At 39.9% G+C, this 12510-nt stretch overlaps 1 protein-coding gene across 9 annotated transcripts; it reads left to right on the top strand.

Annotated features, from left to right (window-relative positions):
* Window positions 1-53: 53 nt before the first annotated feature.
* prc1b (protein regulator of cytokinesis 1b) lies at window positions 54-12150 on the top strand. 9 transcript variants are annotated; one of them, XR_004551691.2, is made up of 16 exons: window positions 54-178; window positions 394-526; window positions 1465-1587; window positions 2916-3149; window positions 3833-4003; window positions 5859-6008; window positions 6113-6260; window positions 6351-6487; window positions 7082-7177; window positions 7696-7842; window positions 7919-8029; window positions 8137-8250; window positions 8875-9054; window positions 9172-9203; window positions 10182-10310; window positions 11115-11204. XR_004551691.2 is itself a non-coding variant. In XM_034079460.1 (15 exons), the coding sequence occupies exons 1-15, from the start codon at window positions 168-170 to the stop codon at window positions 11161-11163; spliced, it is 1836 nt and encodes a 611-aa protein (XP_033935351.1). In that variant the 5' UTR covers window positions 54-167; the 3' UTR covers window positions 11164-12150. The 9 variants fall into 9 exon arrangements, 7 of the variants coding, with proteins under 7 accessions (XP_033935351.1, XP_033935383.1, XP_033935362.1 ...); XR_004551692.2 differs by lacking the exon at window positions 9172-9203; XM_034079460.1 differs by lacking the exon at window positions 10182-10310 and having other exon boundaries at window positions 11115-12150.
* Window positions 12151-12510: the final 360 nt, after the last annotated feature.

Raw genomic sequence — 12510 nt, 5'->3', positions numbered from 1 at the left:
AATCAGAGAGCAGGACGCCGCTAAACGCGTATTTTGAACTGTGTACAAACTGACCCGGCAGAGAGCAGGCAGAGAGGCGACGCTCGTCTCTGGGACACGTTTACGGCTAATATTAGTTGTTTTTAACTCTTCACCGATATTGGAACACAACATATTGGATTTTAACAATGAGGAAGAGGTATGGTTTAAAAAATGTTTTTCGCCATAAAGTTGCCTAAACGTATTTACAGCAGGTGGCTAACCGTTAGCTTAACTATTTCTAACGTCTGTTGGCTCGATCAGAAACTTGAATTCTGTTTTCTTCGGTTTGAATTTCCCTACGGGTTCCATTGAACTATGTATTCAAAACGGAGTTGACAATGTTTTTCCACTGTCTGTCTGCCGTCCCTGTAGCGAGGTGCTCGCAGCAGAGTCTGTGTCCTGTCTGAATAAAGCACTGTGCCACCTGAAGGACATTTGGGAGGAGATCGGTATCCCAGAGGACCAGAGACTACAGAGGACTAATGTTGTCAAAAACCACATTAAGGTGAGCCATCATCAGCATGTCTGTGAACGTGCTGCTTTATTCTGTCAGCTAATGTAACGAGATCAGATATAATGAACCGGTTTCGATATACGTGGATGGGGGGCTTCTGCAGAGAGCCAGCCATCCTACACTCCAGGAATCCGATCGTTAGTATGCAAAGTAGAGATTACATTTGGGGGTTGCAAGGTGTTCCCATGCACTTTGCCATGGTGTTTTGCTATGAGAAAATAAAAAGCAAGTAATGCAAAGTAAGGAAAGATAATATATAACAAAAAAAATATAAACAATATGCAGAATATATCTTTCCAAGAGGAAATAACTGTACCAAAGAACAGTTTTGGGCAGGAAAACATTGATCAAATGTGCAATGATTCAGACAACTTTGCACTAGATCCTAACTGATACTTGATTATATAACACAGGTTGATATTCAGAATAATGAATGTATGATTATTTTAAAAAAAAATCAAGACTTGTACTTTGGAGATTTGGACTTTTTTTTTTTTTTTATATATATATAATTGTAATATCTACATTTTTGTGAATTATAGACAGCAGATTTGTTAATATTTCCAGAAATATGTTTTACTTGAGGCAACACAATGAAGCTTCAAGTAAACAAACTGGTGAAAGAAAAACTTGTTGTGAAAATATGTTATGACAGTCATTTTTTAAAAAGTTGAATATTTGATGGTAACTTTAGTGTGAACTAAAACTATGACCATTAAAGAAACATTTGTATACAAATGTGTCGGCACCAAGGACCAGTTTTACTCAAAACTAGATGTATGGAATTAGAAATAAATAAAAGATGTATATCTTCCCATATTGACCCAAAAAAAAACATCAAATGATTGGTTACTGGACTGCATCTATTGCAATATCTTCACACCTCTGTATTCATAATGATGATTTATGTTCTGTTCTTTGTCCTGCAGAGCTTACTAGATATGATGGTCAAGGAAGAGGAATCTCTGAGACAAAGACTTGTAAGCAGCATTCAAGCATGCAGGACAGACATGGAGAAACTCTGCCTGGAGCTTCAGCTGAATGCGTTCGAGGTAAGAACTAGGGATGCATATCGTTGACTTTTTTACGATACCGATACCACTGAACGATACCGATACTCAACCGATACATATCGTGATACTTTGAAAATGTATCATCCCACAATTACTCCCATGAAGCGATTTAGGATATAGTTAACATGTCAAATGAATATTAAATTCAATTGTGGGACTTCTTGGACCTTTTAGTACTGAACAAACAATGACAAATACATTAAAAATATGAAGAAAACCGATTATGGAATATCTTTTATAACACAGGTGTAATCAGGTGTGCCGCGTGAATAGCACATCTTGTCAATGCAAACAGACCGTTATAGCACCGTTATAATTAATGTTAAACCTGAGATTCGACTAGAGAACAAATACATAATAGAATAATGGTCTTGAGATCTCGGCATTGCACAAACAAACAAATCTCATCTTTAAAATCAACATTTCCCTTCACTGGTGAGAGAAAACAAATCCCATCACAGTTCATTTGTGGGACTTTTAACTTTCTAGTATTGAACAAACAATGAAAAATACATAAAATATGAAGAAAAACGATTATGCAGTCTAATTTATAACACCCGCCATCACGGGCCACGGACTCACTTTTAAAATAAAATGAAAAAAATATTTATTTATTTTTATAGAAAAAATATTATTATTTTTTAAAGTATCAAACGGATCTGATTTCGGTACGGTATACCGTAGGCACCAGTAACCGGTATTTCGGTAATACCGGATACCGGTATGCATCCCTAGTAAGAACCATCTACTGCAGTGTTTCTCAAACTTTTTCATACCAAGGACCACTTAACCAATAAAAAAACACTCGTGGACCACCTAACTCCACAAATATAAAAAAACACATCGTTTTTCTAGAACAGATTACAAATCGCCTGAGAAGGGAACAAGTGGCAACATGTGTGATGAAGGTGTTGATCTGGGCTATATCATGCAATTGAAAGTGAAACTTAACCTTGCGATATTCCCGCGAGAGTGCGAAAACTTAAATGTATTTATTTATTTCAAATGTGAAATTTTACCAATATACTCACAGACCAGTAGGGGGCGCTCACGGACCACCAGTGGTCCGCGGACCCCACTTTGAGAAGCACTGATCTACTGTGATTAAAAACACAACCCCTGTATTCAGAGCAAATATTTCTATAATTGGTTTTCCTGTAAATCCAGATTGATTGATTGACCTGCTAACTAGCTGTGGTTTTGTTAATAATAAGTAGAGTAGTTAAGAGTTGGTTGATGCTAAAACGGATTTGAATGTCTTAAGTATCCCCTATAAAGTGTTCTTGTTGTTATCTTCTGTGTGATAGGAGGAGAGTGGCATCAGCATGCTGCAGCAGGAGAATAACATCCGCACACAGGTGGAGGCTCTGCTGAAGGAGAAGGCTCAGCGCATGCAGCAGCTGAAGGCTCTGCTGGAGCAGGAGCAGGACCTGTGTGACATCCTGTGCTCCGAGCTCTACGGCCTCTCTGCAGACTCTGTCCCCACACTGGAACAACTGGAGAGCTTCAGCCAGCACGTGGCCAGCCAGAACACAGAGAAGGTGGGAGCTCGCTTTGTTACACCCACCCTGTCTAGTTATTTTAGATGAAAGCCTAATTTTGGTAATTTATTTAATGCACGCTCTCAGTAGTTTACTCAAATGTAAACCCTCCTTCCCTCTATGCAGCCATTTCAAAAGTAGTAGTATAAAATCAAAATGGTGCTGATTATCTCACGTCCAAGAAAGTTACTACAGTTGAGGTGTATTTTTTTTTTTTAAGTATTAAAATGTCTGTTAGGTTGTCATGTGGGTTGGTTGTTGTTTTCACATGAAACAACATTATTGTTATTATATTATATATGTAGACAAATCTGTGTCACAATTCCTGGAGTTGTATACCAGCTACTCCATTTTCTCTCTAGTCACGTCACTTTAGGAAATATGGAGAATTCCTTTTGCAACCTGATCTTTCATAATATTCCCTACTGAACTGCAGAAGCCTACAAGTAACAAAACAAAAAGCATAGGCTGGATTTCCCCAAAGTCTGTCCTCAATTGACAATTGTATATACATTCCTAATGCTCAATGCTTCTGAATTATTATATTTAACATATAAGATGGTGCTTTTTTAATATAAAACTACATATCAGGCTTACACAACAAATGAAAGGTCAGCAACACCACAGAAACGTTTGCCATGGGCAAAAAAATCGGGTCTATACTAATGGACTGTGCTCTTCAGGCGAAGCGGTATGCTGAGTTTGCAGACCTGAAAAGGCAGATAATCCTGTACATGGCAGAGTTGGAACACACCCCCGAGACCAGCTTCGAGAAGGACGTCGTCTGCGAGGACGAGGACGCCTTTTGCCTTTCAAGAGACAACATCTCTTCACTCAAACTGCTTGTCTGTCAGGTAAGATGTTTTTCCTAGCATTGCATTTGATAACGTTTTAAGCAACCCCATTTAAGATAAAGGGGAGTCCTTTCCTCAACTAATGATATAATCCAGGGCTCGACATTATAAATGGCCCGCTGGCCCGGAAGCACTTTTCAGACCCCGGGCCAGCATAACGTACTTTCCACTTGCCCGCTCGGGCCACTAAAAATATTGGTTAAAAAAAAAAAAAAATGGTCCTGTGTTATAGGTATTTTGACAAGCCATTTTGTTAAATTGTTTCGTTTATTAACGCTACAACATAGCGTTTCGTGAGGCGGTTGTCATTGTTGGGTGAAAAGCAAACAGCTGTTTCCTGCGGAGCGCAGTGCGAGCAGGCTCCATCCATGGCAGGCTCCCGTGAATGGGAGCGCGCTCGTTCACTACAGACTTTCGCGCCACCTAACCATTCGCCAAAATGTTTTTAATACCAGCGGTAACCGGCCAAGCGCCGGGCAAAAAACAATCTTCAAATAAAAAAAAGTCACCGGGGGAGTTAAAGGAGAGTGAAAAGGGAGAAAAAGTTTCAGCCACACTGGCTTAATCAAGGGAGTTGGCTTAGAGTGGTGCAGTGACGCGTCCTAAAACCCTTTTTATAATTTTCTAATCATAAATCTATCGATTAGATTTATGATTAGAAAATTATAAAAGTAGGGTAGACATGTGGAGATTATCCGGCTGAACAAAGCGTGCATTTATCAAACAGGTTCGTTTGCCACAGACCTTATTTCCAGCTATTTTCCAAAACCCTTTTGGAGAAATCCCGTTGCTTTTTGTCGAGGGAACACGCAGCTTACTTCCTGGTTTCAGGACGCGTCACTGGCTGCACCTCTCAATATGATGCCAATATAAACAAGGTCTTCTGTCGGCTCTGAACATCAATGCCGACCTATGCTGACAAGTAAGTGAAGAGTAGAAAATATAAAGGTATTGGCTAAAGGGAAATGTCGCAGCAGTTTAGGATAATGAAGGTTCTAATCTAATCTATTACATGGCCATTACATTTCTAACTCCTAATGACAGGAAGGCAGAAAGTGCATTATACAAATAATAATTTTTAATTTTTTAACAATGACCACAATATAATTATTTTAATAAACCAAATATGAACAATTGAGGAAAATGAGGAAGAACTGATGATTCAAATGTTGTAGTAATGTAGTTAGTGCATGAATTACTATTGCAACAAATGTGTTAATTTTCTTCATGATTAGTCGATTTTTTTGAACGAATGCCCCGGGCCAGTGGTTACAATGGTGGGGCCAGTGATAATACAATGCCACCGGCCCGGAGGGGTTAATGTCTACCCCTGCAATCTGTTGGCTGATGCTAGATGTTTTTTATAATGCTACAATGTAACAAAACAAACCGATTCATACTCTAACTCCACCAGAGCATTGTGTTTCCAGAAGGCAGGGTTGTTAGTGGTTCCTTATGTCTCAGTAAGTACAACGGGAGCCAGAGCCTTCAGCTAGTCTTGTTCTCTGGAACCAGGTTCCAATTTGTTGTTGGGAGGCAGGCGACACCCTCTCCACATTTAAGAACTGACTTTCTTTTTTAAATAAAGCTTACAGTTAAGGTTGGCTCAGGCTTGTCATTGTCTTTATTTGACATGCATTCACATTATCCTCTTTTGTCACCTGGATTGTCCATGTTGTCACTTGATCGTGTTTTAATCAGATCTGAATTGTACTAACTGTAAATGCCCCTGAGGCCACGTGTAAATAATGATATCGGGCTGTATACATTGATTTGATTTGTTGCCCACCTTATATCAACTGATGCATAGCGACAGTTCAAGCAGTCATTTTGGTGTGTCATGTGGACCCTGCAGCTGGAGGAAAGCAAGGTGGAGAACGAGGCGAGGTGTGAGGCTAACCGAGAGAAGATCCAGCGGCTGTGGGACAGACTGCAGGTTCCCCAGGAGCAGAGGGAGGCCTTCAATGATCACATGGTCTCGTCCAGGAAGAGGAACCTGGAAGCGGTGAGAAGCTTGACTGCCTAGTTCGTTTATTTTTAGTTATCTTTCATTCCGGGATAGGCTCGGTCGGTCTGGCTTCTTTGTAACACTTTCTTTTCCTTTCTCAGTTACGAGCAGAGGTGCAGCGTCTGGAGGAGCTCAAACTGCTAAACATCTGCAACGTCACCGAGGCCATCCGCTCCGAGATCGCTGTGTTTTGGGAAAAATGTTTCTTCAGCACTGACCAGCGGCAGGATTTCTCTCCATATTTTAGCGGTATGCGGTTAGACATTTTATCTGTCCATACAGCATTTTTGTTTTAGAAAATAAATAATCTACGACTCTAATTTGCTATTATTTCTTTAGTGACTTTTACTGAAGAGCTTTTGAGTCTGCATGATGCTGAGATCCAGCGCTTGAAGCAGCATTATGAGGAGCACCAAGATCTGTTTGATGGGATCCACCAGTGGGAAGACAGCTGGAGACTCTTCCTCGACCTGGAGGTGAGTGCGCTGCGACAGGGTGACGACACAACTCTCAAAGCATCTGAGGCTGGTTGGCTGTACAGATTACTGTCCGCTGTTATTCCCCCAAAAGACAAAGACATGAAGACATGCAGAAGTAGTAATTTCTTTGAATCCCCTAGTGCCATCAGATTGGTCCAGAATCAGCAGTATTCTATTCAACCTTCATGACTTTGTACTATTACTGTTATGATATATTCTGTGACAGACTATGTACCAAAAAGACAGAAATAAACATAAAAGCAACACACACAAATAAAGGAAAATACATAAACACTGGTTGATCCAGGGGAAGACTTGACTTTATGAATGTTCTGCTTCTCAATGTATTACAACATTGTAACAAACTTCTAAGCTCGATAACTTACTTACATTTTGTCTAACTCATATATAGCTTAAGCCTATGGTTTTAAATGTATTTCAAAAAACATTAAGAATAGAACAATTTTAGATTGTTAGTTTGAACAGACAAACGCACCCACAATCATTAAACCCCTGAATTTATTTGTGTGTGTTGGTTACATTGCTTCATGTTCTAGAGTTTATTCAGGTTATTGTCTTTCTCAATCACAGAAAAAAGCCACAGATCCGACCAGATTCACTAACAGAGGAGGAAATCTTCTGAAAGAGGAGAAACAGAGGTCTGAGCTGCACAAAAGCCTGCCCAAGGTAAGACATAAAGACTGCCTGTTCATTTCTCAGTGATGCAAATTAGTCGCGGTTCCAGGGCCGGCTTGGAGCTAGAGCCCGATAAGCACCGGTGACGTTATGACTCAGCAGCAGCAGCAGCAGCAGCAGCAGCAGTCGGTTGCGTAAAGCAGACGTAAAGCAGTAGAAACACTTTCGCAAGCAAAGAAGAAGAAGAAAAACTGAAGCCCTTAAAGTCAAGTGTATAATATATCTATATATATCTACCTGTAAATAATGATAAAAACCCTTGATTTATAACTTAACATCTCTGTCTCTTGATCTGAGTATATTATAAAGAATAGCCAGTTAATGGAAGCATTATAGCACAGGCCTTTGTCAGATGGTATATTACGCTGTTTTTTTTCTGCTTCGAATAGTTCTCTCTTTTTTCACCATACCTGTGTTTGCATCCCTGATTTCTAAACCGTAACATATTTTGTAACTTTCTTACAATTTGACGATAACTGAACATTGATTTGTTTTTTAATTTTTTCTAGCTGGAAAAGAAATTAAAAGCCCAGATCGATACATGGGAAAGTGAACAGGACCGTGAGTTTTTAGTACACGGACAGAAGTTCCTGCAGTATGTGGAGGAACAGTGGGAGCTGCACCGAATAGAGAAGGAGAAGGAAAAGCAAGAGAGGGTAAACAATCTGCCTTTCTGTATTATAATTATGATTTAACTGGGAAATGTGTTGAAACGTTCCAATCTCTTTGTAGCACCTAAAGAAGAGCAAACAGACCGAGGAGGACATGCTGTATGGAACAGCCGTACGAACCCCCACCAAGCGCAGACTCCTAGGCACTACTACCCCCATCAAAACACGAAAGGTGCGATAGTATTACATTTAGTCTATAAACACTTGCTTTATTACAAACTCACTGTCTGGAGTTGTCTGACTCTCTTAGCACTAACCCATTTCCTCTGCCTCTTTTAGTTCAACACGACGTCCAGCATCTCTAGCACCACCTCAAACAGCAGCAGCCGCTCTGTGTATGGTGCGACGGTGTGTCGCTCACCTGGGCCCCGCCCACCTCTCTCAGCAAACAAGGTTGGTTTCCTTTCAAGATGGAGGAAGTAGAAATAAAGCACATACAACGTCAAGAATAGAGAGAAAGACAGCGACGGCACACATCATGTGACAGAAGAACTATGTTAATGAATTGAGAGCACATTAAGTCAGATGGCGTCGGAGCATTAAATTAACTTATTATTATATCTACTTACTTGACTTATGCTGCATTTGTATGTAAACCTTTCCTAAAATGTCTGCATGTTATTTCCTGTGCTGAGTTCACTCTAATTTCTCAGATCGTTCTGATAACTTGGGGTTGTCCGTCTTCATACAACTTCCTTCAATTCTTCACCCACAAAAGGATCAATGCATATCATTTACTCCTTCTTTGTCACGTAGAATTTAAGTACACAAATGTTGTTGCTCCCGTATGCCTCCACAAAAATCCTGAAATCGAGAGTGTTGGTGAATTTGAGGAAATGGAGGGCTGTTTTTTTTATATCTTTGTTGCCTATTGGGAAAACAAAATATTATTTAATGTTTCAAGGTAACATGGCGTTAGTGATCCTTTTACAAATAATCATTTTGTGGGTAAAGTTTCCCTTTCTTAAGATGTTAGTTGCTTGTCTGATGTGATTCTCTCCTGCCGCGCGTCCCCAGACTCCATTAGCGCGGACGCCAGGCGTTGGTAAACCCCCCAACCCCCGCCTGCAGGGCTGTAACAAGGAGAACGAGGCGCAGCTGAAGGGGAGCCCTCTGAGCGGTGCGTTGCTGACCGCTGCTAGTCCAAAGCCTAACTTCAGCATAGCCTCTGTTGCCAGCACATATTCAGAGTTTGTGGTAATTTACCCTTTTGTCTCTAATCTATTTCCTCTGCCTCTTTTTTTCCTAATCTCTGTGCAACAACACCTCTTTAAGAAGATTGGGAAAATGTTAATGATGTACATTTAATCATAGAAGGACTTCAACTCTGAACCTGTTCAGTTAAGGTGTGTTTGGAATCCTAAAACCGTGTGTAATCCTGACTAACTCGTTCATTATGGCGTGATTGCATGGCTTTAATTAAAGAGAAATGACCTTAAAGGTGGGGTAGGTAATTCACTTCAGAAACACGTTTTGTTATATTCCATGGAATGCTCTTAACATCCCGATAGCAATGAATATATTAAATGCCTTGACAATAAATACATCAAATCTGTGGAAGCCGTGGCGCTGTAAAAAGCACGACCAATCATCTTAGCCGGCCCGGCTAAAGTAACTGGATGGCCTCCCTGCCGGTCAGCCTTCCATCTGTGCACAAACTTATCTCGTGCCCTCATTGGTCATGTGCGCGTTCGTGTGTTGGAGGAGGGACTCTGTAAGAAAGTCTGAAGGAAGGGGCAGATTTTTTCCTGTTGTGTATTTTCAAATTCTAGCACACTCGATCTGGTTTCTCCATTCTTACCCACCCTACCTTTAAATGTACTTGCTGTTTTGGCTTTCGGCATGCACAGTTCTGATTTAGTCATTTAGACAAAATAGGCCCTGTGTAAAAAAACATGCTGCTTTGAAAAGACGATTTATTTCTTCAGGTATCGTGAGCGCTGAATATCGAACCAAGAAATCCAGTTTAAGTAACAGATTGATCAATTTAAGGGGCTTCTCTGATGGTTTAACCCGGATAAGCTGGAAACTTATCACTGGCCTTTTTCACTAGTCATTCTGAGTTAAATTGTAGAAGCAGATGTGGTTTCATTGTAAATTGCCCACTTAAAAACGTGCGCTTGCAATTTGATTGGTCAATGTTATTGCTAGCTGGGCTTTCCCCTTTTTTAAGGGTTGCATTTTTTTCACACAGGGAATGTTGGTCTGTCAGCCTTTACCCACAACCACTCTCACTCCCAAAGCCTTCACAGCTCTGACAGACCCCTGCTTTCTATATGTGCTGCCTATATTAACCATCTGTCTCATGTTCCTCTGTTGGACAGTGACTTCAGGCTGAACTAAAGCCTCTCCAGAGCCTCAACTTTTACTGACTGATCCAGAGCCATTCTTGTTTTAAGCACTAGCTAACGTCATGCAGGAAAAGCAACAGAGAGACAGTATGCTGAATGTGTGTGAGTGTTGAGTAGAATACATTTGCCCCCAAACACTGATTATGTTATGAAGAGTGTAAACTAATTTAGTATTCGGTAACACTCAATCGGTAATAATGCCATGCATTGTTGATTGTTGCATTGGGATGCACTTGGGCTCTCAACATAGCAAATGTAAGTGCAGAAGTATGCACATTGGGACACGGCACTAGTCTGTGAAGTTGAGTTTCCCAGTCAATCAATTGAGAACCAATTGGATATGCCTAATATCTCAAATCCCTTGACATGAACTTAGTTTCCACAGATCCTCTCCCACTCCTGTGCACAGTGTTAGTCCCTTGTCCCTCTCCCAGTATCAGGTACTGTATTGGCCTTATAGAAGATCTTTTGAACAACAAAATGAAGCATCATGGCCTGTTCCATATACCATAGCAATGCATTTAGTTACTTTTACTTTTGCTCTTACAGCAGCCATTTAAAATTAAGTAAAAGCCAACATTATGTATTCAACACAAATGGACACCTAAATGGAATAACAATGATTCACACAATAGATTGAGGCGAATAACCTGATGATAGGCTCCTTTTGTAGCGTGGATTTCTGCAGTGGAGAGCTCATTTTGTGTCAGAATTTAAAACCAGAGTCTGTCTGTGTTATGCGTCTTTTTCACTCTAACAGGATGCACAGTGTGCCATTTATTATTAATTATAATGTCAAGCGGCTGTTTGTTTGATGGCATATCTGCTTTTAAGTGTTGTCATTTCCTCGTATCGTCACATTACAGAGGAAGATTCAAACTGAACGGCTGTTTTCTGTCTCCACAGCGAGACTTGTCAAAGGCCTCTGACGCCAAGGTCCAGCACAACATCCTGAACTCCACCAGCACCAACCTTTGAACTCTCCACTCTGAGGGCGACTGCTATCATATCGCGGTCCTTTCAACTAAGTTTTAATCTCCTCCTAAACGGATCACTGCCTCTCACTGCTATCTGCTTCTATATTTAAATGAAGGTAATAATATATTGAGTGCAAAGTCAGTGATAAACAAGGACTAAGCGTCAGTGGCTGAGCGTGTGGTCTTCAGCAGTCTATCACTGTAAGAGGGAAAACAAAGTTTGTATTATAAGTTAACTAATACTACATCGCTCACTACATTTTGCCAGTTATTGAAATGTCATAAATGTCCTCCGCATTTTTTACTGCACACGAAAGGAACGAAGGAAATGTATCATCCTGATGTTATGCAATCTGGGGTTAGAGGCCAAATGTATTATGAATACTTTGCACTTTTTTAGAATATATATATTGCAGCACATAGTGTAATTTTTCTTTAATTATTTTGGGCATTTTGTGCCTTTTTTTTTTAATAGAGATAGATGATAGGAAATGGTGGGGAAGAGAGTTTTTTGTCCAGGAATCAAACCGGGAACATGCATTGTGTAATTGTACACGCACTCCTACTGCTCCATCCAAATCTGTTTTTATACATGTATATACATGTATTTGTGTACATATTTTCTGTATCTGCTTTTTTCTTCAAAAAATTTACCTGTTTTCAAAGATGTCATATGTTACTTTAAGACTGTTAGTTCAAGTGTGTTTCCGTGCTGCATATCAGTTGATCTATAGTTAAATCGCATGAAATCAATACACCATCATGGCTGATTTGGAAAATAGAATAAAAACATTTTCACTTGAAAAGTATGGTTATTCTTTTGAAAGATTTATAATTTTCCTTTTTATAAACCTTTGTTGGAATCAAAATATCAAATGTCATATTTACCACAAATCAATTGCAGTGGAATGTAAATATGTGCACATCAGCGTGTACTGTGTACAAGTTTTATTCAAATAAACGAGCCCCAATAAAACACCAGTTATGTTTTTAATACCTTAGGTGAGAGGGAATCTGATTTATCTATTGACTAAAAGAGTGGAGGGATTCACAATCACTCCTGGAGTTTAACTGTTTTGGAATGTCTTGTTGAAATACAAGTCATATCAACCTCTTTATGGAAACATTTATCACAAACCGTACTTCCTTTTAGACGTTATTGACCTCATTGTACTCAGGTATTTTGGCTTATCCGGCAAAGACAGTATAGTTGATCAAATGTGAGATTGTATATTGACATCACTATGTAGTATGTAACACTCACTTGGCTAGCGCTCCAACACATTGTTTGATAGGCAAAGGGGCGGGACAACTCTAAATCACAA

Source organism: Pseudochaenichthys georgianus, chromosome 3, assembly GCF_902827115.2.
Source record: "Pseudochaenichthys georgianus chromosome 3, fPseGeo1.2, whole genome shotgun sequence".
NCBI lineage: Eukaryota > Metazoa > Chordata > Actinopteri > Perciformes > Channichthyidae > Pseudochaenichthys > Pseudochaenichthys georgianus.
This window is presented reverse-complemented; position numbering and strand designations above follow the sequence as displayed.

Bases quoted from the DNA above. Each gene is read 5' to 3' on its own strand.
- prc1b (XM_034079460.1), top strand. The intron at 7,178-7,695 runs GTAAGACATAAA...AATTTTTTCTAG, and splicing joins TGCACAAAAGCCTGCCCAAG to CTGGAAAAGAAATTAAAAGC. The intron at 8,251-8,874 runs GTTGGTTTCCTT...GCGCGTCCCCAG, and splicing joins CACCTCTCTCAGCAAACAAG to ACTCCATTAGCGCGGACGCC.